A 26857-nucleotide genomic window follows, 5' to 3' on the forward strand; every position below is an offset into this window, starting at 1 on the left:
TGTCTCAACCTCCTGAGTAGCTGAGATTACAGGTGTGCATCACTACAACTGGCTCCTGGATCACTTCTGTAGCCTTCATCCTTTACCAGTTATCTTCCTTTCTATGCATATCTCATCTTCCCAGTAGAATGATAAACTTCAATGAAGGAACCATGCTGAATTTACCTTATATTTCCCATGTTTCTCTACTCCTCTGATCCAAGGCTGACTATATTTTTATTTATTTATTTTTGGTATCAGATATGGACTTCAGTCTTTGAATTTTTCATCCTCTCTTCTTTCTTAGATCCTCTCACTATCTCTCAGAAGTTTGAAAGTTAGACATTAATACTCCTTAGAGCGCCTTGGCAGCTGTGCTCCCTATGGATGAGTGAATCACAACTCTCAGGGGCCCACACTGCCTGTCTTGCTCTGCCTCATTCCTGGGCTTTGCTCCCTGGAGTCTTACAGCTGAGGACAAGATTCCAGTGGTGGCAGGGACACCTCCTTGCAGTAAAGTCTGGTGACTTGCCCCAAATTTTAACAGCTGATTGTCATTTGAGAACTCAGAATTGTTGACTTCCCCTGGAGCTACACCATGACCTCGTGCAGGTAAGGATGCTACCATAGGTACACAGTCACATGGACAGATCTGATCCCATGTACACACCTGGGAGAAAAGGTGCCTGAAAAAGGTCTCTAGGAGATGGCTCCGCTGCTCCCGTGTCACAGCTGCCCTCATCAGCTCCTGCTCCCGCAGCTCCCACTCCTGGAAGCTCAACCCATTCTCCTTCAGAGCTGCCCGTAGGTTTTCTACCAGCGCTTGCCGCTCTTCCTCTAGGTTAAACAGTAGCACCTATGGGACCAGCGAGTGAGAATGACCATTTGTAAAGGCCTCTTGAAGTTAGACGTTTTACATGGATTATGTCAGAGGGGCTAACCTAACCCTAACCCTTACAAAAGAGATATCTCATATCTCTTTTTTACAGAGGAGAATATGGGCTCAAGTGGCTTGGTTACAGGTGCAGAGTGAGTTCAAAAGTAATTGTACAGCCAGGTGTGGTGGCACACACCTCCCAGTGGCTCAGGAGGCTGAGGTAGGAGGATCAAGAGTTCAAAGCCAGCCTCAGCAACAGGGAGGCACTAAGCAACTCAGTGAGACCCTGTCTCTAAATAAAATACAAAAAAGGGCTGGGGATGTGGCTCAGTGTTTGAGTGCCACTGGGTTCAATCCCTGGTACCAAAAAAAAAAAAAATTGTACAAAGTCATTATTCCTTCAATTCCATGCTGACGAAGTGAGGGGAAGACAGGGAGACCAGAGGATAGAGGGGACCATAAGCCAGGCAGAGTCACAACCCATGTTCGGCCTCCAATTTAGCTTCCCTCCAAAATATCTACAAGTTCACTAGATCCTGAAATAAGGGAATAGGGAAGAAGGCTCAGCCTCTTCCAAGGATTCCCAGCTAAGATCTGTGAGGACATCCTTAGGAAAGGAGGAAGCTAACTGTGGCTGCAAGAGTGAGAAGAGTAAACCCCGTCATTCAGGAGGCGCAAAGCAGGATAACCGTGTTCAGGTTTACCTGTTAGTTACTATAGTCTGGGACTAGAGGCTAGCAGCCCTACCTCCTGGCCCAGTGCTTCTTCCCCTCCATCTGACTGCTTCCTTTGCTATGGCTTTGGACAAGCAGGCAGGGGCCACCTGGGCCATACCAGGTCATACTCCTTGGGGATCTTGAGCAGCAGGGTACGACGACCACGGTTGTTGGACAGGATGAGGTTGACCTTCTGTGGAGGCCGAAGCTGGATTGTCCTGAGCATAGTGAGACTGCCATCTAATACTCGCATCTGTCCAGGCTGTAAGTGCACAAGCACAGGCCGGCAGGGCTCCTTGCGGCCCTGCCATTCCAAAGCTGAGGGCAAGAGATGGGGCTGGGTCAGCTGGGTTTGGATCAGCTGGGTGCACCAGAGGCACATTGGGAGGAAGAAGGCCAGCTCAAGGCTGGTTAGAGCAAGGCTTCCACAGCTTCCTGTCCCCTTCCTGGGCACTGAGAGTCATCCCCTCTCCAACAGTACTACTGTGCCTCTAGCCCAGGAGGAGAATAGTGAATACCATTTCCTAGTGTTAACTATTTGCTCAGCAGAGTACTTTACATGAACTATTTCATTTCATTACAAACCTTTAGGGTAGGTGTTATTATTATTTCTTTTAAGAAAAAATAGGCTTAGAGACATTAAAACATCTGCCTAAGGTCCAATAATCAGCCTATAGTGGTAGAACCAAGATTCTAATGCCAGTCTGACACCAGACCTTCATTAGTCACTGCTCTGTTGCCTATAATTCCAGTATGAGATGCCACAAAGCAGCAGTTCTCAGGGATTTGTGAGTCATAGTAACCTGTAAAATCTAGGCAGAGTCCTACACCTTTTTCATGAGTCTATCACATTCTCTTCACTGGGATCACTGGGAGGAGCTATGGAGGTTGGAGGACTGCAGGTCCTTTCACCTAATGCCACTGTGATTTTCCCCATTTGATCTGGCCTGGCCTACAGCCCTAGAAGAGGGAGGCCTTTTCCCGGGATAGAGATGGGGACTGCAGTTCTGAGTCATGTCTTCCCCTCCACCATCCTGGCTAGCCCCAGACCTACCTTCCACACCCCCCACAAGTTTCTCTGACATGATGCTCTGGCGTTCCTGGCCTTGAAGCCTCTTGAAATTTCTCATCCTGAGCCGGGCAACAATCCAGGCGCTGAGCAGGCTCACTGGGAAGGTGGAGGTAATAGGTGTTCAGGGGAAGGTGAGGCTCTGGGAAGATGGAAGTGGCTCCCTTCCCATCTCCTTTCTTTGGCAAGACCTCTTGCTTTCCCCACTCCTGACTCTACTGATCAATTGTTTCAAACTGTGCAGCTCTGTGGGAAGAACTGCTTTTGCATCTTCTGGTAAGCTTTGGGTAGCTTCCAAGATTCATGTCCAGCCTTCCCAGCTTCCTCCACTCACGTCCCTTCCCAGTCAGTGACAAAGCTGAGTCCTCAAGCCACAGGTAGACCCACCATGCCAGACTGCTGGTCCACCCAGACATAGCCTTGCCAAAGACTAAGTCCCAAGCCCTTGCCCAGCAACTCCATCTGTCCTAGCTCTGGTTCTGAAAGGAAGTTGACCTCTGACAGTTCTCCAGGCCCAGACTTCTGCAAACAAGTGAGGGTTGTGAACTTCCCCAGGTTTCTGACCAAGTTGAGCCCTGGTGAGTTGCAGGGGTCATGGATCCCAGGAGAAAGGGAGGCAAATCTCCCTGGAGCCAACTTATCAGCAGCTTAGACACTTCTTGTGTCCCTTCCCCTAGTATTTCCTTCACCTGCCCAGGGGGATTCTGTATGATTTGTTGTCACAGATAGAACCACCGTGAATCATTCCCCAGCCTCAAACTGCCCACTCATCACTTTTACCTAAGGGGAAGCAGCAGAGGGTCCCAATGGTGAGCCCAAAGCCAAATCCGCTGCCTTCAAAATAGTCCCGGATGATGAGGGGGACGCAAGCTGGCAGGCCCTCGGTGTTGAGCTGTCTTGGCTGTGGACAGGGGTCTCCTGGGAAGGCAGAGGGAGTCAGTCCTGGGTGTTGGGCCACAGGCTCTGACACAGGATCACTGAGAAAGGTAGGTGGCAGAAAGGGAGCGAGGGTGTTCTGGGTAGCAGAGAAGAAGGGGCTTCTTAACCTGTCCATGGTAGCAAGGTTGTCACATTTGCCTACTTGAGTAACAAGTGGGGTAGAAAGTGAACCTCTGTCTCTTCCTATATGCTTGCTTGCTCTTTCTCCTCTCTCTCTCTTCTCTCTCTCTCTCTCTCTCTCTCTCTCTCTCTCTCACACACACACACACACACACACACACACACATAGCATTTCCCTCATTACTGTCATGGGCAGGAAATCCTCACTGCACTTGGCCTTCCTAATGCTTCACTCAGCTTCAGCCCCTTCCCAAGTGAATGTGAGTCTCCTCACCAGATCTCCAGGGCATTCAGTTCTTCCTTCATTCAGATCCTTTCCTGAAGGAACTCACATATCTGTACATGGTAGCCCTGGCACCCGGAACCAAAGTTCCCAAGGGCAGAACTATAACGCACTGCCTGCTTGGATCTGCTGCCTAGGCATACTATGCCAAGCCCACAACCGAGGAGAGACAGGCTCCAGACCCAGCACCCCTCCAGCCCCTTGGGTACTCACCTGCAAGCCAGTAAAAGACATTGGGCTGCAGGGCACTGGGGTCCACATTGGTGATGGCCAATAGAATGTCCCTTAGAGAAGTGTTTCTGATCTCTGCAATCTCTCTCTCAGAAAACAGCCTGAGGGTGGGAGAGGTGGAGAGCTGTGGTGATGGGAAAGAGATGCAGGCCCCAAGCCTAGGGACCTGAGGAGGAAAGAGACTCAGAGTGGCTGGGGAGGGGGTAACAGGAGGGTCTGGAATCAATGTGGGTTGCCTAAGGCCAGATAGAGGGTCTGGAGCCCAGTCCAAGGTAAGTCTGAGGCGAAGGCCTTACCCATTCCTGGTATTTTCAAACCAGTAGCGGTCTCCATCCCGTAGCCGCACAAACTGATCAAGGATGATGGTGCTGAAGAGGGGTCCAGGGTCCCCATGACTCTCCAGGAGCCCCCCTGGCAGCAGCTCCAGCCGAGACAGGTCCTGGTTGTACAGGGCAGCTGTAGCCTCCAACACCTGGAACCAAATAGGGGCAGGAGTATGTGAGAGGACCGGGCACTCAGCCTTGGGCAAAGAAGTGGCTCCCAGGGATTAGCCCCAGGAATAATAATAATAAATGACAGTAACAATAACTCACTCCTCCAAAGTGCTTATTATGCTCCAGGCACTGCTCTGAGTGCTTTGCATTAGTTAACTCATTTATGAGAAACTCACAGCTGCCTGTTGTATGAAATTGGTATAAAACAGAGAGTCAACCCCCTACATAATTTGTTCTTTAAAAGGTGTGAATGTTCAAAAGGCAAAATTAGAATGTACAAAGTTGAATGATAGAATGATGTCATAAAAGGTTTCTATTTTTTGGAGCAAAAAAAAAAAGTTTTTTTAAAAAAATCAAATCCCTAACAGTATACTGCTTTTCAGAGACAGTCTTCAATAATATATTCTCAACATTTTATACCTGATTTTTTTTTCTTCAGTTCTTTTCTTCACAAGGTAAATAAGCACCTGTCCAGATTAGTTCCAAGGAGACCCAGTGGGAGCCAAAGATTTGCTCCTTTGGGCATTCCAATCCAAGATAAGTCTGAGGTGAAGGCCTTACCCATTCCTGGTATTTTCAAATTATATATCCATAGATATTATAAAGTGATGGGCGCCATGAGCACCATCAGTTCTTTATGGGCCTTCCAATTCTCTTCTTTCCAACAATTTTATGAATTAGCAAGCGTAAAGTTCAGTAAAAGAGGCAACTGTAGAAACACTGCTGTGCCAAGACAGTTAGGCAGCCAAAGCTTGTAGGTTGGTGCAGGCAACACCACTTGCCCAGGTGATAGCTCAGGAAGTGAGAGCTGATTCCCCAAAGCCAGCTGGGGTATGAGTACAGAAAAGCACAGCTTGTTTCTAAGTAAAGGACTTTCTATTCCCACTTGGGGGGTGTTGGGAAGAGAAAAGGAGGTAATGTCTACTAAGTGCCTGGGATGCAGTATATGCTCAATAAACATTTGCTGGATCTGAGAATTCTGAGTCAAAAGCCAGTCAATCCTGCTGCTCTGATAATCTCCATCCTGGTATGTGAGATTGGGAAAAGTGACCTGGGAAAGCCGGTCCCTCTCACCAGGTGCTTATCTCTGATACCCTCATCTCACTACCCATTTCATATCTGGGAATGATGTGCCTTGATCCTCCCATCCCAGCCTCTGGGTCCTGACCCCTCCTCACAGTGCCATCACTCTGGGAGAGTGCAGGGTTGATGTCCTTCCAGTGGGAAATGGGAGGCAGGCCCAGTGCTGCCCTGGCCTTGGTGTAAGAGGGGAGGCCCAGATCCCGGCCCCGTTGCAGGCAGCTGGCCAGGTAGTCTGTGCGGGAAAACTTCAGTGGCCCAGGCCAGAAATCTGGGAATGAAAGACCAGAGGGTTAGAGGGAACTCAGGGCCAACCAATGTGGCCTCTAGCCCAGGTTACTCCAGTCAACTCCAGGAGAACTTGAACCAAGCAGAGGGAGAGTCAGAAGCTCTCTCAGCAGTAACTGTGCTGCAGGCTCCCAGCTCTGGACCCCTCCCTTCCTCGCTCTAGAGATCCAGTCTAACTGAGATCCCACAGCCTGTGGGGACAGCCGCAGTCTTACCTCGCACATCCTCAACTACCACATGGTCCTCTTTCTCAGCAATTTGGGAGGCCATACCCAACAGCAGCGCGTCCACATCTTCAGCACTTTGTAGATTTGGGTTCTTTGGGGATGGGAGAATGGAATCAGATGTTAAAACAGCCGGGCTCCCTCCACAACTTTCATATCCTTGGGCCCATCCAGGCCTGTCATTAACTCCTAGTGGGACAACCCTTTCCTACAGTCAATTCCCTACTCAGAGTGAGTGATGTTCCTATACAAAGCCCATGTTGCTGGAGACAGGTCTCTGCAAGCAGAAAGGATGACAAAACTCTACTTCTACCTCAGACTTAACTTTGTTTTGCAAAGGCTCTACAACATCTAGGTCTTCATTCTTTCTCTGTTACTAATCAGCCATGTGACCTTGGGCAAGTCACATGGATCTCTCCAAACTCAGTATCCTCCCCTTAATAAAGAGACTTGGGTGAAAGATGCAACTTATGGTAGAGTGCTTGCGTAGGATGTCCAAGTACCCAAGGCTCTAGCTTTTATCCTCAGCACCACACACACAATGGGGAGGGGGTGGCACTCAGATTAGGAAGACACTGAGGCTTCTTTCAATTTAGCTGCAGGACTGATTCTACACCTTCCTCTTCTCTCCGTGGCTCTCCCACCTTCCTCCTGCCTTTGTAAACACACAAAATACCTGATTTTGCTTTAAATCAAGGGTCAAAGCTCTTTACCTACTAGCCTGGTTTGGATGGACAGATTTTCCCCCATAAATCTCAGAATCCCTTCTTCTTCCCCACTCCACACATACACACACATTCACACACTTCCCAAGATGTATCTAAGTGGGAAGTTTCCTTAAGGGTCTGGGATGCCTGGAGTATTTTCAGGCACCCAGATCTGTCAAGGGAGAGGAAAAACCTAGGAGACAGCAATGAATATAGAATCACACCTGTGCTGCACAGTCTCTTACACAGCCCCAAGCTGAGGGTAGAAGATGGATGTCTAATCATGTCCCCCAGACTGCCTCCTTTACCTCAGCCCATCCCTGCTACCTGCTCCAGCCCTCCTGCCCACCTTACCTGCACACTCTCAGACACAGACACAACATACACACATATACCCACCCGCATATGTGCCCCCAGCCCTAACCTTTCGATTCCAATAGCTGTTGCAGACACGAAGAGCTCTGGAGAAACTTGTGTTCTTATTGACAATCCTCTGAAAATAGCAGCTGGCATTTCTAAAATGAAATGAGCCAGGGAGTGGTGACTTGGGATACAAGATTCCATGTCAGGCATCAGCTCTGGTCTCCAATACTGTAGCTAGGGGACCCAGGCTTCCCTAAGGTGGTGACCACCTGACCTTGAAAGGTCATAGACAATCTGACTTTTGGAAGTTCCCTCCCCTCACATCAGACCACAAATCTAAAAATTAAGTAAGTCATAGGAAGTCTATACATTGGCTTGTTGGAGCATCGTCCATGAAACAAAGAAAGGGAGAGGAAAGAAATGCAGTCTGGTTGTACATTTTCAGTATGGAAGCATCTTTTTAAAAAATATTTTCAATCTGAGGTTGATTGACTCCTTGGATGGGGAACCTGCCAATTTGGAGGGATTACAGTGTTCGTGCATGCAAACTTTTTTTTTTTTCCAGATGAGGTCCTCCTATGTTGCCAAAGAGTCTCAAACTCCCTAGTAACAGGAGTTCAAGTGATCCTCCTGCCTCAATCTCCCTAGTAACTGGAAACATAGGCACAAGCCACTGTACTCATATATACACATTTCTATTTGTATTTTCATGTGTGGTGCTGGGGATTAAACCCAGGGCTTCTTGCACACTAGGCAAGTGCTTTACCACTGAGCTATATCCCCAGCCCGATATACACATTTTTAAAAGATTTTAAAATTGTTCTTTTGAAACTACTTATCTATGGATAATTCAATTGTCTATGATTTCTCGGCTTTCCTAAGGCATACTCAGATATTGTTCTAGAGTAAGAAAATATAAGCTATCAATTGTTTTAAATTAAAATTCAATTATTAAAAAGTATAGCAAATTAACATGCTTCATTTAATATATATTTGCTTTAAAATGTATTTTTATTTTAAATTTCCCTTTGCATTTATTTTGAAACCAATATTTTTCTTCAGATTGCACACATTTTTAAAGCTCTTTCCAAAAGTTTGTAAACCCATGTTCTGGGCTTATAGCTAAAAATGTCTCCAGCGTAGTGCCAAGACCTCATGTTCAGATGGTGGGCCTTATGAGAGATACCCTTTTAAGCCTCAGTCGCTCACATTTAGTTGGGAGACAGATATCTACACACCAATTGCAGGATAATGTATGTCAGTATGCTTAAAAACAATGGTATATGTTCATAAAGTTATTTGATTTCTCCTTATATTCACCATTGCCTCCACTTGAGACTGAACACCCTGTCTTGAGGGCTACTGGGGGACTTTTCCCAATGGATAACCTCACTCCTCCCAAAACACAAACATTTGAGCCCACTCCCTCACCTCATGTAGACACCAGGGGGCACCATGGTGGAGAAGAATTGCTCAGAAGCCACCACAAACTCCGGAGAGATGCTGGGGTCCAAAAAAGAGCGGTATCCTGAAGTAAGAGAAGAAGGGACACTAGAATTCGGTTTTTAAATGATTCATTCTACTCACCATTCCAGCCCACAAAGAGAGAAAAAAAAAGATATATATATATATATCTTCTCCATCATCCTCCCTTTGCATTTCCTCACCTGCATATTTTGGGGGTGTTTTCTGCAGGAAACTGGGCAGCCACTCATACAGAGCGATGTTCTGAGGGTCAGAGAGAAGAGATGGGCTGAGGTGAAGGAGGCAGTCTGGAGGACATGATCAAAAGTCCATCCTCTACCCTCAGCTTGGGGCTGTGTAAGAGACTGTGGGACCTGTGCAGTGCAGGTGTGATTCTACATTCACTGCTCTCTCCTAGGTTTTTCCTCTTCCTTGGCAGATCTGGGTGCCTGAAAATACCCCAGCCAAACCCTCCCCCAAGGAAACTTCCCACTTAGACACACCCTGGGCAGTGTGCGGATATTGTGGACCTGGTGGGACCACCAGAGAGCTGAGCCCAAGGAAGACAGGTGCAGAGCTGAAGACTCAGCAGGGGCAGTCCCTGGAGAGGCAAGGCAAACAGGAGAAGTACCTGGCCTGTGCCCCACAAGGAACGAGAAATGGGGGTGGGGGAGTCGGTAAAAATAATCACAAGCAAAATCTCTCCTGTAAGTAGCACTGGGCCTCCTTATCATTGATAGGAGCTTTTACTAGACATTAGCTCCCTAGGAAGAGGAGCCTCCAGGAAAGCAGCATTTCTGGGTGAGGGTGGTCGCAGGATGAAAAACTGTGCCAGGAAGCAGAATCTCCAGTGGACTTTCACGTGGGTGGGCAGCAGAATGAGCGGTTGTGCTGACCTGATAGGTGGCGATGACCTTCTTGCGTGCGTGCTGGAACAGCTCCTCGTCCCCCCAGTGCGGGTGCTCCTGGGCCAGCCTCTGCGCGCACAAATTGTGGTAGCGGAACCAGAGCAGGCCCAGAGCCTGCAGGAAGGGCTCCCGGTTCCCTCGCTGGGCTCCGAAGGCTGCATAGACATGGAGGTGCACACCAGGAGACAAGACGCTAAGTGACCTCAGGGAGCCGAAACTCACAAACCCCGGCCTGGCTCCCACCAACTGCGGGCGCCCTGACAGCTCCACCTAGCACCCTTGCGCGGCCCCCGCAACCTCACCATACAGTCCCTGATGTCCCCGCTGCCCCGTAGCGGGGTCGGGCGCGGTCCACATGAGCAGCGGGTCCTGTGAGTCCCGAGGGAAGGCGGGGTCGGGCCCTGACGCCAGCTGTCCTCCAGAGAAGCTCCTCAGAGCATCGCTCCAGGAGTGAGAGGAGCCATAGATGGCGCTGCCGTCCAGCCAGCCGGTCACCTGGTTGGTCTGCGGGGGCAAGGGGTGGGCGAGCAGGGGTCAGGGAGCAGAGATGGGCAAAGAAAGACCTGAGGGTGGGGAGTGGGAGCCTCTCCCTGGCCCATCCTGCCAGGCCTGAACCCCAGGGAGCCACCTGGCCCAGGCCCAGCCTTCGCCTCACCAGGTCCCGGGGTTTGCTGGGGCTCTGCCCCGTCTCTGGGTCCCAGCAGCTCCTTTGGAAGGGTAGCACCACATCCCCTTGCTGGTTGGGGTCGAACACGGGGTCTCCAGGTGGGACGTGGATATTGAGGAATTCCGCGGGACAGCCAGGGGTTTCCACACTCACCAGGTCTGACAGCACGTGGTAGCCTGCAAGAGGCAATGCTAGAGTCAGCTGAGGGCCACTCTCTTTCTGCCTCAGGTATCTAGTCCTTTTGCCTCTCTTCAAGCTTCAAGAGTCAGTAGTAGCCTTTATGGGCAAGTCCAAGCCTTGACCTCCTTGCATTCCCTTTCAATCCTTTGTCTCTCCAGACCTGCCTGTGCCTACACCTGATCTAAGATGTTGTCATTGTCAGTTTGGCCTTCTCCTTGGTAACTGGGAGGTGCTCACTGAGTGTGCCTAGGCAAAGAAGGTGTCAGCACCAGCTCCAACACGTGCAGCTGGGAGCCTTCCTGGAGGGCCTGACAGCTTCTGAGGAAGGTTAGATGGGGGAGCTTGCAAGAGCAACCTGAATGGCCAGTAGGAGGCAGGCCTGCCACCTGACCCCTCCCCCACATCACTAAGGTCCTGCTGGCTAATACCTCTGTTAGCCCTCTCTGTTACAATGGGAACACTTTCCCAAGCCTGTCCTGTGAGCCACTGGGGCAACAGGGTTCCATGAAGAGTCCCTACCAAATGATTTTCATGCTCCTGCTTCCAGTTGCACCTCTATTCTATCAGCCCAATAAGGGAAGGATGCTCCTTTTCCCTCTGCCCACCCCTCTTCTTCCTGTAGGAGACAGATTTATGCCTTCCCCCATCAGACTTCACCTCACATGGATCATCCCTCCCTCTGCCTTACTCTTACTCCATTGCCTCTTCCTCCATCTCTCATCCCCACTGTCAGACCCTCCATCACTCTGTCCCCATCTCCTGACCCCTCCTCAGACAACAGAGGTGTCTAGCTAACCCCCAGTGGCCTTCCTCCTGAGAGGCTGACTTCCTCACCAAAGAAGAGGCCCAGTACAGTGCGGTTTCGCAGAGAGGCCTGCCCTGCAGGGCCCCTCATGGCAGTGTTACTAAGGTCTCGGGGGTTGGGCAAGTGGGGTTCTCCCAAGGGCTGGTACACGCCATCTGCATAACTAGCTGGGACCAAACGCTGCAGCCGAGAGCCTGATGGAGGAGAGATAAGAACAAGGGTAAATTCTCAGGGAGCATACTTGACATCTCTCCTAAGCTTCCCTCCATACCATGGATCCTAAAACCTTAGAAATGGATGGCCTTTGCTGATACTTACCAGTTCTCACCCTATTCTAGTGAGTACCAGCCTGCCCCTGGGACACTGTCCCCACTTGGCTCTCACCTACCTTTGCTGCCCCATCTGTGTTCCACAAGGTTGTTGTACCATCCATCAAAACGCTGCACCTCCCACGCAATGGGTTTCTGGGCTCCTGAGTAAGAATGGAAGGAAGGGATGGCTGGGCAAGTCAGTGTGTGAGAGGCTAGGTAGGCCTGCAGGGACTGGGTCCTGTGAATCTGGCACTCAGGGCAGCAGAAGTTGGATCTACCCCAGAGGTGGGAGGTGGGCATAGAGGGAGAGACAAAGGCAAAGTCAGGCCAAACTCAAGCCCCATCTTAAGCTGCTCTGTGGACAAGATACTACCACTAAAATAGAGTAGCTGGATGCAGTGCCTGCTGACAGGTGGCTTCAGAAAGGAAGAGCAGGCTAGAGAAGGACAGTAGCTATGTGGAAGAGGATGCAGGGGTCTCCCACTCTCTTCGTGCTTCAGATCCTTGGTGATCATAGTAGGACAAAAAACATTCTCAGGCTGGAAGACACCATAGAGAACAATCATTTTGACTTCCTTAGAGCCCCCTCTGTTAAAATTAGAAACTTCCTTCAGCTTGTCCTAGAACCAGTGGGGCAACAAAATTCCACGAAGAGTCCCTACTCGATTATTTCCATGCTCCTGCCTCTACTCTCACCCCTACCTACCCCACCCCCCTCAGTCCAATAGGGAGTCAGTTACACCCCATACCTGGGAAGGACAAGTCATTCTGTGACCTATCACTGGGCATGGACAGTCTAGAAAGGAGCCTGGCCCTTTCCAGCTCAGCAGAGCCCAAGGCAAGGGTGCAGTACTGCTCTTCTGGTCTTTTTCCCAGTTTCTTGGGTGGGACCTGGGGCTGGACTGGTCATGTAGATGACCTTGCCCTTTTCCCCTTCTGGGACTTTTTGTTCTGCATAAAATTCCTGCTCTTCATGCCATCATACTTTCCAAAAAGTAGGGTCTAGGAAGGAGCACTCAGCTACAGGGGGCAGAGCAAAGGGAAGGGGAGAAAAGGGAGGGTCCAGAATCAGGTGTGGGATGGAGATCTTTCTGGTCAGTAGACCAGACCATTTTTCATCTCAGAAAACAGAATAAAGGCCTGTCATCAGTCAGAGAAGACAAATTCCTCTGATTATCCTCAGACCAAGGACAGGATCTCGCTACCCTCCTGCCCACGTGTGTGCCTCCTCTGCCACCCACCACAGCACACTCACTCACTTACCAGGGAATCAGGGAAGGAAAATGACTGAGGCTCTGATGTTTGAGCAAAGGACACAGGGTCAGGGATGAGGACAGCCACATACATGTGATCTCTAAAATAAGATGAACTGGTGGCAGAACATCCTTTAGGGGAGCATACAGGATGACTGTTTCTTAGAGATAAGAGGCAAAAGATAGGGAGAAAAGGAAACCCCCGAAGCCAAGGAAAGGAGACAGCTGGAATGAAGGTGAATGTGACTAGCTCTGGCAAGGAAGAAACTTCAGGGGACATGTCATCATCTTGTCACCTCCAGCCGGCACAGATCATTCCACAAATTTTCTCCCATTCCTATATTTGCATTTCCCATCCCTAATGATCAGATTTGCTCCTTTTAATCTAACCTGTGGCACCCTAAACCCACTTCCCTCCTCACACACCCAGACTACAGAGAGTAGCCTCAGATTGTAGTAAGAAACTGTCCAAGGCTGAAGATTACAGGATTCAAATCTTCTGGATCATATTGGTTTTGGTTTTAAATATTGTTTGAAAACACTAGTAACTTCCCTTCAGTTTGGGGCCTAATATGATCCCAAGACCCTTTATTGTCTTGTATCAATCAATCTTTTCCTAATTTGAATCAGAGACCCTTAGTTTATGAAAAAAGAGAGAAGATAGAGGAGGGAGAAAAGGCCCCAAAACTGGAAGAAATGAAATAGAAAGTGCTGGGGCTGGGGATGTGGCTCAAGCGGTAGCGCGCTCGCCTGGCATGCGTGCGGCCCGGAGAACTAAAAAATAAATATTAAAAATTCTCTCTCTCTCTCTCTCCCCTCTCTCACTCTCTCTTTAAAAAAAGAAAAGAAAAAAGAAATAGAAAGTGCTGACACACCAGCTCCCTAATTCTGTATATTTGGTAATAATTTTCATTCCATTATCCATCAATTTATTCAACAGCTAGAAACGAGCACCTACCTACCATGTACAGGACATTGTATCAATAGGGCCTAAAGATATAGACATGATCACTACTTAGCTGCTATCCTTGGGGGAGCCCAGAGGATGCTGGGTTCCTCTACTCACTACCTTGACTCTACTCCAATCTGTACTTACCCATGGGGGTCCATGGCCCAATCAGGAGGGTCCATGCAAGAGCCAGGTAGAAGCCCATGATAATATAAATTCAGCTGTTAGAATACCTCAAAATGGAGACCCTAGAAAAAGAAAGGACAAAGAGAATGAGCCCAACTGTTCAGAGAATCAAGCCAAGTCTGCTGCGGGCCCCTGTGAATCTAGAACAGGTAACAAACAGCAAGAGACTAATTTGCTCCCAAGATCCTGTCATTGATTCAACAAATACTCATGAGCACCCACTATGTACCAGAAACTGACCTAGGCACTGGAGAATAAGTGAAGAACAAAATAAAACTCTGCCTTCACGGACTTTAACTTCTGCTTAGTTGGAAAACCTTGCTTTGATCCAGCTGCCTACAGAGTGTGTGTCCCTTGGACAGAGCCTTCTTGGGGGCTGAGAGACTGAGCTGAGGTCTCAGTGCTACTACATGGGCTTCTGAACAAGCCACTTACCTGACTTGATCCCTGTTTTCTTCTTTCAGTTATGGGAATAAATATACCTAAACTATTTACTTCCAGCATGGTTGCCAAAATCAAATGTGAGATTAAGGTTGAATTCAAAGCAAGAAAAATGACAGGTGTTATCCAAATGTGATATAGAGTAGGATGGATCTTGGCTCCTCTGCGAAGCCTGAAGAGGGGTACAGTGCCAGGTGCTTGTGTTTCAGGGTTGGCTTTCTGCTCTCCCCCTGCAGGCCAACAAACCACCCAGGGACAACAGGGAAACAGAGGTAGCAAGGGACTCAAGCTGGGACTCCTGAGTGGCACAAGGAATGCCTAAGGTCAGTGAGAGCCTCCTAAAGGCAACCTGGAGATTGAAAGGGAGGAGGTAGAGGCTCAGGGAAAGCCCCTTCTACAACCAAACCTCAGTAGGACAGGTCATCTAGTCAGAAGAAAGAACCCAGGAAGCAACCTCATCCCCACTCCCATATCCTACAAACAGAAGAAACCTAGGCCCTGCCACAATGTAAAAGCTCAGTATTCCATCCATTCCATCTTGCAGAGTCTTCCAGAGCTGGCCTTTGATAATATATAAAGAGCTGGGCTCAGGATAGTTGGAACTGTATGGCTAGATATGCTAAGGTCACCACACTGGTCCTTCCCTAATCCAAACTGTCCTACTCCTTCCCTTCTACCATCATGTTTTCAGGCTCCTGGGCACTAAAGACTAATGTACCACTCAATCCCAAAGGGCATGCAGTAAGTTTTCAGGCCAGGATGTGAGCACATTCTAGAGAGAAGGGCAGGCATGCTTAAAAACTATTCTTTGTGGGTGGGTAGCCCTTAAAGATTTACACAGCAACGTGGGTGCAGTAGCTTCCCAGTAGTGGGTCAGAGCAGTTAAGCCTCAAGCGGTGGCATAATCAGGGAGAGAACACAGGCCTACCTGGTTCTTATCCCACATGGCCACTCTTCCTAGAGTGGTAACCCTGGTGGCCCTGGGATCAGAGGAAGATGAGCTAAGGTTATAGGGATTCCAAACTAGTCCCAAGAGAGGGGCTAGGGGGAAAGCTTGGACCCTCAGAGCCCAAAGTTCCCTCCCTGATATGATGTGCTGGTGCCAGGAAGGAGATTCTCAAAGCTCAAGCAAACTAGGCCACCCAACATTCCAAGGTCCGGAAAAACCCTCTCAAAACTCTGGTGGGGCAGAGGACAAAGCCTAACAGGGTCCATTTTCGCATTAGGATAAGATTGGAAGGCGCAGTGAGGCAAGAATTCCCTTTCCCTCAAAAATATAGCAAGATGGGGCTCCCTCCCTCTACGCCCTGCCCTTGGAGTTCCCTCCCTCGGAGCCACCGGGCCCTCGGGCTGGAGAAGTCCTCCTGGATCTGACCTTGGCCGTGTCGTCCCCCGACCCCTGAATTGTGGATTGGCTCCGTCCTGGCTCCCCGCTGGGCCCTCGAAACGCACTCTCGACTGGCTGCCTCTCCGGCTCTGAGCTGGGGCGGGCGGGGCTGGGGGGTGAAGAGGGGACGCGTCCTGGCGCTGGGGCGGGGCGGGGCGGAGTGGGGCGGGATAGAAGCCAGCGAGCCGGTACCCGCCGAAGTGCTCCGCCGGGACACGGGCGCTCGAGGTGAGAAAGCGTGGGTTCGCTGGGCTCAGGTAGGGGATGTCCTGTTGGTGCCCAGGGCTCGACTAGTGTGGCCCTGTGGGCGGAAAAGGGCAAGTCTGCCTCTACGATTTGGATGGGGCTGAGGGTGGAAGACGGAGAGGGTGCGGGGCGGGCGGTGGCTGAACCCTTCCAATCTCCAGTTGCCTTTAGGAGGCTCTCGCTGGCCCCAGATTCTTTCCACACCGTCAGGTCTGGGTATCAGCCAATGCCCATCCACAGATCAGGTCAAGCGTTAAAAGGAAAGCACGACCCAGGCTAAAACTCTCTAAGGCTCTGCTACAACACCTTGCCTCACAGTTTGGGGTGTGATGTCTGGGGGGTCTCACTGGGTGCGAGCCGCATCTCATCAGAGCCAGAAGTGCATCAGTAGGTTTGCGGAGGAGCTGCCCTGGGTGCTGGGGATTGGGACAGGGAAGTGGTAGAGAAGGTGGGGTTGTAGGGATGGCTGCGGAGGGGACAGACCCTGGGAGAGCACAGTCCTAGCTCGCCAGTCCCTCCCCCTCGAGGCCGGGTGGGAGGCAACAATGCAAAGCCTCGGGGCGCGGTCTGAGAACTTTGGGAATGACTTGAGGTAGAGGGCGGGGAAACACCCGGTGATTTGTCCGGCCACAACTTGGTCTTTAATTGAGTTAGGAAAGGAGTGGGGGCTGGAGGACAGTCACGGCGGGAGAAAGGCGCTTTTGGTGACAGAACGTCTGGATCAGGTTTCTCCCTACTCTTACCCCCGGGAGCACAGCGTGTGAGGTTCCACAGGAAGAGGTGAGCGACACGCAGTGCCACGCACGCGCTATTTGGAAGAGGAGAAGGCAGGGAACCGTGGTCGGGGAGTGGGTGGGAAGTATGTGGCAGCTGAGGTCTGTGCAGTCCGGGTGGGTTCAGAGGTCTTGAAGTGCTGCTCCCGCACCCGCCCCTAGGGGCGCACTTCTCGAGTCCACCCAAACCAAATTCACATTAAGTGGGGTTGTTTTTATTTTTTAATTTTTAAAAATGTGGTGCTGAGGATTGAATTTAGTGCCTCACACGTGCTAGCCAAGCGCTCTACCACTGAGCCACAACCCACTCCCTCAAGTGGAAGTTCTTAAAGGAGAAAGTCTGCTAAGAAATTAAGGCAAGGAAAACCTCACAGGATCACGAAAGTCACAAAGTTTACAGACACTGAATCTCTATCCTCTCTAAACTGGAGTCTGGGTAGGTTGGGTGCATGATTCCACACTCCCGAGTTTCTTAACACATCAGCCTTTTCTGGGGAATCTTCCCAATCCACTTTTCAGATTTTGTTCTATTTCTCCACCTAATGCCTCCTTTAGTGCAACAACAACAATAACAACACACACACACACACACACACACACACACACACACACACACACACCTTCCTTCAGAGAAAAGACAGGACAGGAACTCCTGACAGATCCCCTTAGCCAGCCAGAGCTACACATTTTTAGTGGTGTCTGTCTCAACCAGAGATATAAATCATCACATTCCAGGAGCTATGCATCTCCAATCAGGTCTCTTGGCAACTTCAGGCATGTCATTCACTCCTCCTTTTTAGGGGATTAGTAGTTCTTACTCTATGGATTTCCAGGAGGGGCAAGACTTCAGGAAGAAGACCCATCAAGCTCCAAGAAAGATCACAGAGCAAAAACAGAGCACATGACTTTGAATGATGAAAACTAGAGAAGACTAGACTGATTTTTTTCATGACTATAACTTTATCTTGTACCCACACTTCATACACATACCAAAACCCCACTTCACCCTGTGGTAGGTAAGGTCTGGATAACTGCATCTGAAATATAGCTGAGCATGAGGAAAGACTTTAGTACCTAAGGGGAGTACAGGAAAAGAGAATGGTTCCTCTCTCGTGCAAAGTGCACTAATTGGCCCATCCAAAAGTGAGAAAGTATCCCAATTTTATCACAGGGACCACTAATGGAATAGCATAGAAGTCTGTGTTACTGAACATGTCAGTATTTGGGTGCCTCCTTCTTGTGTCTGTGTCTCTGTTTTTGTAAAGGTGTAGGTGTATGTTTGACTGTATCTTATGTCTGCTTATTTATTTCAATACACACTATGGCTATATAGCAATCATGGTGGCGAGCTAGGGCAGAAGTGGGAGATTTTGCCAGAATAGAATCAATTATATTATCAGACCCTACTTGTCAGTCAAGGAGAAAGATCGTTCCAAGGGAATCTCAAACTTTGTAAGAAAAGCAGGATTTCTGGGTGCAGAGACTTCTCATTTCAGTCCTACCTCTTCACATAGGAGCCCTGTTAATAAAGAAACTCAAATTAGGATTGGAGTCATGAAATCTTAACTTTAAATTGAGCTATTTAAATTAAGGAAGACCCAGAACCAGAAGAGATTTAAACAAGACAAATTTTATTCACCAACTGTCTTTTTGCTTTAGTCATCTTTAATAGGTATTGTGGAGAACTGGAAATAAATTAACAATGCCTTTCTGTACTTTAGGTATAGAAAACCTTTTGTTAGTGTTTCTTTGAAGCATCATGTTAAGAGAGATGAGCCATTCTTGTAAAATATTTATAACATCTCATTAAAATAAATGCAGGAATAATACTAATAAGCACCCCTAACCAAAATGCATTATATTATTTATTATTTGCTTATATTGCAAATATTTGATTTTGACCTTCCAATATATAACACGAATTCCTTGCTGTCAATAACCTTGTTTTACCTGCCTATCTTGTTAACCAAGATATTCTACATTTTATAGCCCTTCCTCCTATATCCTTTCATAAAAAAATATAATGTTTTCATCCAGGTGATATAAATAAATTATTTATAGGTGATATAAATAAAAAATTCTCAGACCCATAAACATCTGCTTCAAAATAAAGATTCCTATCACATATTTCACAAAACAACTTAATCCACAAATTCTTAATCACTCATCTTCAGCTAGTATCTTTCAGATTCAGTTAAACATGAACACTTATGCTTGGGTCTTCACTAGTTTTGGAGATGCCAACTATTGGAAGAGATTTTGTGAAAAATTTTTGAAATCACTAAAAATTGAAAGTTAGTGAAATCCCTTCTTGCCAGCCCTTAGTTCTGCATTGGTGATAATGTGGACTGAGTATAGTGTAATGACAGAGCATAGCTCCCCCTTGTGTGAGAAATCAGAAGAGGTCTGTGAGAAGAACTCATTCATATTCATTCTTTTGATCCAGAGCTTGATTAGTATATGCTACATGCAGGAAAGATGCAAAGATGGAAAGATTAAGTCCCTGCCCTCAAGGAAATTGAGTCTAATGGGGAGACCTTATTCAAACAATTAGGGTACACTGTAATTATTGTGATCATGGAGATAGGCTCAAAATGCACTCAGTATGTTAAAATAGGGAACATCCACATAGGCCCAGTGGCATCAGAGGAAACTTCACAGAAGAGATAAAACAAGCTGAGACTTGACATGTGCCAGGTGTTTGCCAAGGGAGTGAGAGCATTCTGGGCAGAGGAAACAGCATATACAAAGGCAAGAAGCTTGAAAGAGAATGTCAGATCCGGGGAGAGGTGAATTGTTCAAAATGGCTATAGACTAAGCCGGGCAAAGAATGGAAATGGAGAGAAGATGGGTGTGGATTTGTGGGGGGTGACAACCAGATCATGGGGTACTTTCTATTGGACAGTGAGAAGATTAGAATTTACCCAGAGCAGAGAAGAAAAATAATTATTATATTTATTTATTAGAAAAATTAGTCTGGTACCAGGGAGAGGACACGACTAAATTAGGACAGAGGCAGTAGGGAAGGAAATATGTGGATGTTTCAAGAACTATTTAGAAAGTAAGATGGTCCTGGTCCTAGCTTATTTGATTAATGTAATGGTGATGCTGCCAAAGAAAATGAGTAACACTCAGGTAGACATGGTGCCTTCCATTTGGGACCTGTTAAATTTGAGGCAGCAAAGAAACATCCAAGTGAAAATACCCAAGAGGACCAAGACAGAATCCTGGGGAGCATAAACATTTAAAAGGAAGGAAGAACTAACAGAGGAGCCAAGAGGGATGGCCAAAGACAGGAGGCCAAGGAGAACATGGCGTCATAGAGATCCAAGGAGTAAAAGCATGAAGAAAGAGAATGTGTTCTGCAGAGTCAAATACCACAGAAAGTTCAAGAAGGATAAAAAGTGAGAATTTCCCTTTGAGTTTATCACTTAGTAACCTAATGGAAAAGGCAAAGATGATAAAAACATTGCAATAGATCGAAGAGTTAAGGCAGTGGATATACCACCATACACCATTCTTTCAAAAAGCCTGCTGTGAAAGGAATAACAGTAGCTTGAGGGAACCCCGAAGCACAAGAGAGAAGGTTTCTTTTTTGTTGTTGTTGTTTTCTTAAAATGGAAGAAATTTGAGCTTATCTTTGAAAGAAGTAGCTGGCAGAGATAAAAAAAAAAAGTAGAAAGTTATGAAGGGGAGAGGGAATAATTGATGATCAAGGTGGTGGAGAAAGCAAGCAGGAGTAGGGAGAGCCCAGGAGGATGGATTTACAGAAATGGAGAGAAGAGTAACACCTACTCCTGTGGGATAGGAAGGTTGAACACTTAAGAAAAAAGCAAAAACTTTATGTTAAGACTGAGACTCAGAGCTTGTATGACTTGCTCAAAAGATAGGATTAAATGTTAAAGCTGGGGCTAGGGTTGTAGCTCAGTGGTAGAGTGTTTGCCTAGCAAATGTGAAACCCTGGGTTTGATCCTCAGCACCACATAAAAATAAATAAAATACAGGTTTTTTTCCTTTCTTCTTCTTCTTCTTGGTTTTTTTTTTTTTTTTTTTAGGTTAAAGCTCTCTGACCCTCATTTTTTACATACAATCCCCTCAGACTGCACAAGGAGGTAACCAGCTTAGGAAAGGGGTAGGTTAGGAGCTGGGGTATATTTATTGTAAGAGAATCCCAACAGTACAACTAGAAGGAATTTGAAGTTCATCATATCCAGTTGCAGATGAGAAACCTCCAGACTAGAGAGATCACCCCGTCTACTGTTAAGCTATTAGTCAGTAAAGAACTGAAACTGGACTCTGAAATAATTCCAGTCCAGGATTCTTTCCAAGAAAAATTGGAGAAAGAGATAAAGGGAGTAATAAAAATGTCCTAATCCAGTAGTTTATTTGTTATCAACACTAATCTTAACACTTTACATACACCATCTTGTTCTCATAATGACCCTGTGAAGTAGATGTTATTATCTCCATTTTTCAGCAAAACCATATTTCTGTAGAAGTCAAGTAAGTTGTAAGATGCAGAGGCGGAGGCAGAATTCAAACTGTTTGAAGCTGCTTGACTCCAATGCTTATTCTTTTCACCATATCACTAAATAAGACAGTGCATGGCAGACTAAATTACAGAGTCTCCTGAGCAAATTGAGACCACAATACAGATCACAGTAAAGTGAGTAGAAGTTGGATTTATAATTCTAAGATGTTTCTCTCACACACACACATTTTGACATCTCTGAAATTGAGGTGTGTCTTACCAACCATGGCAATCATGGTTTAATTGGCAGTACTTTTTTTTTCTTTTTTTGTGGTACATAAACTTATAATCTATCTTGCAACCAGTTCTGTCTGAGACCTAAACACATTAGGCTCAGGTGCCATTTCCCCAGTATCCTTAATGAGACAAACTGGAGTTAAACAAGTTCTGAGATCAGGGAACAGGCAGAGAAATCCAAAGCCAGATCTTGAGCTGAAATGGCCTGGGAATTTGAATTGAAGAGAAGGCTCAATGTTGATGACAAATGGAATAGAAGGACGTTTGGGCCCAGCACTGTGCCTGGTAGAGCACAGGTGCCCTTTTGGTGCTTGTTCAGGTGGACTCAAGCTCAGTTGTTCTGGAGTCACCACAACAGGAGCCAGGATGCTTGAGAAAGCTGGACAGAATGATGTGGACAGTGCAAGGTCTAAGAATCGGTCCTTTGCTATACATGTAGCAGAGCTGTTTGGCCTTTGTTCCTTTGGGGTCCAAAGCCAATCTTTTTTTTCTTTTTTGCAATCTGTATCATCTTTTACCCTTATGCCATCACTTGATAGTAAATATGGCTCTTTTTATGCTCTGTGATCTTTAAGCTTGTGCTAGAGGCCTGAGGGAAATAAAGGAGAATTATATTTCTTAAGACAGTCCCAGAAGAAATAGAGAAGCCTCAAGAGTAATGGTGGCATTGATTTAGGGGACCAAGGGATTAGGAAGGCAGCATGGGGCAGCAGAGACTGATTGCCAGTGGCCTAATTCTTTCACAGCCAAAATATGGGGAGATGGATGGCTGAGGGGTAATAGAATGTCAGTACGTGGTGGAGACTGCTAAGGCACTAAAAGGTAACCTTGAAAGAAGAGAGATCTTATCTGGTTTATTCCTTGCTTCATCTCCAGCATCAAGAATAATGCTGGTACATAGAGAGCACTCAGTAAATGTCCACTGTTTTTGTACAGCATTGGCTTCTCCACTAACCCCCACCACAATGGCTGTGTTTGGACACGTATTCCCCTTCTATGCTGACCCCAAGCCAACCTTCCCAATGGACACCGCCCTGGCAGTCATCATCACTATCTTTCTGACTGCACTAGTCACCTTTATCATCATCCTGCCTGGCATTCGGGGCAAGACGGTAAGAAAAAAATCACAGACCTTGAGATCCCGCCCCAGAGAGACCTCACCTTCAGAATAAGGGATCCAGAGGGTCAAAATCCAGACTCAGACCTATTATGTATCAGACACTCTGATCCCAATTGACCAAGTGGCCTCAGTTGTAGAATCTCTGCCCTCCCCAAGTGTGCACAGAGGAAGGGTGGACTTGGAAGGAGGGCACTGCTTACTAAACCCACCCACCCTGTGACTCAGAGGCTGTTCTGGCTGCTGCGGGTGGTGACCAGCTTATTCATCGGGGCTGTGATCCTGGGTGAGTGCCAAGGACCGCTGACTTGGGCAGCTGCCTTCATCCTGTGAAGTGCCCTTAGCAGCCTGCTTCTCCTCTCCTTGTTTCTCCACAGAGGCCTCCAGACCCTGCCCACTCCCCCCCCTCACCATGGCCTCATCCCCTTAATCTTTCCATTACCCTTGCCCACTGAGGTGCCAGCCAGGAAACCCTGCAGGATGTGTCTCCTCAATTTTTTTTTTTCCCAGTTATAATGAACATGGGCAGAAGGCCTCAAGGGACAGATCCAAAGAAAACAGGGGAGGGCTGCTTGCTTACCTTTGGTGTTTAGGCAAAACGTTTCTATGTTAAAGTTATCTGTGTCTGCCTGTTATGGTTTAGGTTAATGCTTCCTCCTTCCGCTGCCTGAAACTGTCTTTAAATGCAGGTGGGGAAGAGCAGAATTTGAGCAAGGGAAGTCTTAGATTCTGACCCATTTATTTTCTGAACCACTTATTCATCCTACATCAATGGTTGGCAGGCTAACTATGAACAGATCCCAGGCTAGTTAATAGGTATACAACTGTGACCAATAGAGACATGTAGCTCTTGTTTTGATGAACCCAGTAATGCCCAGACTTCCCCGAGTTTTCATATATCCAACTCCCCAACCCCAGCCGTGACTTTCAGTTCTGAGTGGTCTGTAGGCCAGGTCAGCACCAACACAACATACAAAGCCTTCAGTCCCGAGTGGATCAGCGCTGACATTGGGCTGCAAGTCGGGCTAGGAGGAGTCAACATCACACTCACAGGTGAGGGAGGGCTCTTACGTGGGAAGGAGGGAGAAGGATATGCTCTGTACCTTTGACATGGATCTATTTTGGTATGGTCCAAAGAACTATAGCATGCCTGGCACAGGGTTTAGGAGGGTATTGGGTGCTGGGGTATGGTGGATTCAGAGCTGACTTCTCTCGGTTGAGATCAGCTCCTGTGGCCTTCTGCCCAGTGAGGGTGAGCTGCACACACCCAGGCAAGTTCCCTACTTGAGATCTTGAGTCCCTGCTGAGCACAGCTGCCCTATTCCATAGGGACCCCAGTGCAGCAACTGAATGAGACCATCAATTACAATGAGAAGTTCACCTGGCGCTTGGGTGAGAACTATGCTGAGGAGTATGCAAAGGCACTGGAGAGGGGGCTGCCAGATCCTGTGCTCTACCTTGCTGAGAAGTTCACTCCTCGCAGCCCATGTGGCCTGTACCACCGGTACCGCCTGGCAGGACACTATGCTTCAGCCATGCTGTGGTGAGCATGGGAAGGGGATGGGATGGGGTCCCTGCTGGCTTAGTAGGGACCCAGAAATAAGGTTTCTACCCATCTTTTCTCCATTCATATCCCACATGGGATGGGCTGACTTCTGTCACCCTGGTGCCTGGTTGGGAAACTCATGGGCAGGAATTCCTGCTTCACATATTTGGAGTATCTTTGGGTACCTTGGCCTCCACCTTGTTCCCTCCAGCCTTGCCACCAAGTGGAGGTACCTGAGCCAGTCTTCAGTGGATCTTGGCTTTCCAGGGTGGCATTTCTCTGCTGGCTACTGACCAATGTGATGCTGTCCATGCCTGTGCTGCTATATGGTGGGCACATGCTGCTGGCCACAGGCATCTTCCAGCTGTTGGCCCTGCTCTTCTTCTCCACGGTCACATCACTCACCCCACCTTGTCCCATGCACCTGGGCACTGCTGTGCTGCATACTCACCACGGGCCTGCATTCTGGATCACACTGACCACAGGTAAAACTCCCCACCCCAAGACAGACAGTGAAGGGCCTAGGAGGGAGTCAGGGACCATAATGTTGATGGATTTGAGGGTCCTTTTCTAGGGGCCAAGATGCTCTTGCCCTCTTTAATTCTCGTCCCTATTATATCTCTCATCTCCTGCATTGCTTTCCTCAATACCACTTCCTCTCCCTCCTTATATATGCTTCCTTCCCTGTATCTTCTGTATCTGTCATGTTGCTCATCCTCTAACTCTCTCTCTTTTGCAAATCTTCCAACCATCCTCCACTTTCCCCCAAACACACTTTTCTATGTCCCTAATCTTAGAATACTTGTATGTCCCTGTTTCACACAACCCTAAATTGTTCTGTCATGCAGTTTTATTTCCTCCTGTCTTCTCCCCCCCCTCTCTCTCTCTCCTGGAATACAACTAAAAGAGCACTGGGCTTGGAGTCTGGAAAGTCAGGACAACAGACTCACAATATCCATAAGACCCTAAGCCATGTAACCCCTGTGAGCCTATGTTGCCCTTAAGGAGGGCTCTGGGCCTCCTTCAAGTTGTTCTGATGTTTCTGGAAGAAGATGTCCTTGGGAGGGTGTTACTAGCACTAAGGCAAGACATCTGTTGCTCTCACCCTCAGGACTGCTGTGTGTGCTGCTGGGCCTGGTCATGGCAGTGGCTCATAGGATGCAGCCCCACAGGCTGAAGGTTTTCTTCAACCAGAGTGCAGAGGAGGACCACATGCTGGAATGGAGTCCTGAGGAAGGAGGGCTCCTGAGCCCCCGCTACAGGTCCATGGCAGAGAGTCCTGAGCCCCAGGACATTCCTCTGTCAGAGGCTTCCTCTGAGGCATGCTGTAAGGAGGAGCACCCTGGAGAGACTAACTGTGCCTTATAAGTCTCCTCTTCCCTGGCGGCCACCTGGATTTCCAACCTGGCTCCAGACCTCATTGGTGCCTCACAAAATCACAGAACTGTTGTCAGGGTGGATTCTGTCAGGTCCCCAGCTCCCATCTGCAGGTGGAGTGGGAAAGGATGCCTGTACCTATTGATGTTTTTGTTTTTTTTTTTAAATGAAACAAAAAAGTCCTAAGGCGCTGAAGAGATGTTGGGCCCATAAACACTGTTGCCATGGTAAGACCAATCAGGGGCAGCTCCTATTACTGCTCAGCCTTTCCTGGATGATTTGCCTCGTGAAGTTGCCATTAATTGCAACCCAACGTCACTCATAAGGAATGTGTGGGGAGGGACAGGAGTTATAGTGTCATTCTCCTAGGGACCCTTCACTCTTGTTTCCTCTTATTTTTTTTTCTGGGCCCCCTTTGTTCTTCTTTTACTTTCTTGGCTTGTGTGGCCCCTTGATCTGTATTGGAAAGAAGAGGCCAAACATCTTATCCCACTTCTAATATTAACCAGCTGTGCCACTTTCTTTTTGAGCTTCAGTTCTCAAATATACTAAGTGAGATTGTAGGGTTTACTGAGGACCTTAAAAAAAAAAAACAGTCCCAGGGGACTGAGGTTGTGGCTTCGTGTGAGGTGCTGGGTTAGATGCTCAGCACCACATAAAAATAAATAAACAAAATAAAGGTATTGTGTCCTACTATAACTAAAAATAAAAAATTTAAAAAAAAAACAGTCCCAGGATTTATATTTTTTGCTTTGCTAGCACTTACTTTGGCCCTCAGATACCACCCCAAAAGAAACCAATGGTAAGAGTTAGTGAAGAAACTCCAAACTCCTATTCCCTCCCAGTTTAGGTGGGAAGCAAAGGGGATTCCAGGTGGGATCATGAACTGCCTAAGACCTACCCATCCACCTTGGGCGGCTCAGGACAATGCTGGTGCGGGTCGGTTCCCGTTCGGCCTCACTAGAGGGCGCCCCTCTCCCAAAGCCTAGCCTGGGTTACTGTGATTTCTCCAGGTGGAGAGAATCCGGTTTCGCAGCACCTCAGAATGCACAGTACTAATCTGTCTCCAGCCCAGCAAAGCCTCCTGAGGGCTTGTCCTCTAAGAGCAC

General features: G+C 47.9%; 2 protein-coding genes across 2 annotated transcripts in view; one reads left to right on the forward strand and one right to left on the reverse strand.

The window, feature by feature from the left end:
• The window catches only part of Duox1 (dual oxidase 1), a 33457-nt gene extending 17414 nt beyond the window's left edge, over nucleotides 1–16043 (reverse strand). Inside the window, exons 1-18 of the mRNA XM_005316522.5 lie at nucleotides 15910–16043; nucleotides 14055–14155; nucleotides 11783–11866; nucleotides 11424–11588; nucleotides 10398–10585; nucleotides 10045–10246; nucleotides 9731–9897; nucleotides 9038–9098; nucleotides 8802–8898; nucleotides 7432–7522; nucleotides 6292–6394; nucleotides 5887–6059; nucleotides 4511–4686; nucleotides 4197–4315; nucleotides 3422–3559; nucleotides 2627–2740; nucleotides 1691–1890; nucleotides 650–835 (exon numbers count right to left, since the gene is read on the reverse strand). Of these exons, the coding sequence (XP_005316579.2) occupies nucleotides 650–835; nucleotides 1691–1890; nucleotides 2627–2740; nucleotides 3422–3559; nucleotides 4197–4315; nucleotides 4511–4686; nucleotides 5887–6059; nucleotides 6292–6394; nucleotides 7432–7522; nucleotides 8802–8898; nucleotides 9038–9098; nucleotides 9731–9897; nucleotides 10045–10246; nucleotides 10398–10585; nucleotides 11424–11588; nucleotides 11783–11866; nucleotides 14055–14112 (2322 nt within the window). The 5' untranslated portion in view covers nucleotides 14113–14155; nucleotides 15910–16043. The remainder of the gene's footprint in view (nucleotides 1–649; nucleotides 836–1690; nucleotides 1891–2626; nucleotides 2741–3421; nucleotides 3560–4196; nucleotides 4316–4510; nucleotides 4687–5886; nucleotides 6060–6291; nucleotides 6395–7431; nucleotides 7523–8801; nucleotides 8899–9037; nucleotides 9099–9730; nucleotides 9898–10044; nucleotides 10247–10397; nucleotides 10586–11423; nucleotides 11589–11782; nucleotides 11867–14054; nucleotides 14156–15909) is intronic.
• Nucleotides 16044–16073: 30 nt separating this feature from the next.
• On the forward strand, nucleotides 16074–26427 carry Duoxa1 (dual oxidase maturation factor 1). Its single transcript, XM_005316519.4, has 7 exons — nucleotides 16074–16149; nucleotides 22645–22820; nucleotides 23054–23111; nucleotides 23744–23878; nucleotides 24155–24368; nucleotides 24639–24856; nucleotides 25483–26427. The coding sequence occupies exons 2-7, from the start codon at nucleotides 22674–22676 to the stop codon at nucleotides 25737–25739; spliced, it is 1029 nt and encodes a 342-aa protein (XP_005316576.1). The 5' UTR covers nucleotides 16074–16149; nucleotides 22645–22673; the 3' UTR covers nucleotides 25740–26427.
• Nucleotides 26428–26857: the final 430 nt, after the last annotated feature.

The sequence above is a fragment of the Ictidomys tridecemlineatus genome, chromosome 5 (assembly GCF_052094955.1).
Source record: "Ictidomys tridecemlineatus isolate mIctTri1 chromosome 5, mIctTri1.hap1, whole genome shotgun sequence".
NCBI classification, from domain to species: Eukaryota; Metazoa; Chordata; class Mammalia; order Rodentia; family Sciuridae; genus Ictidomys; species Ictidomys tridecemlineatus.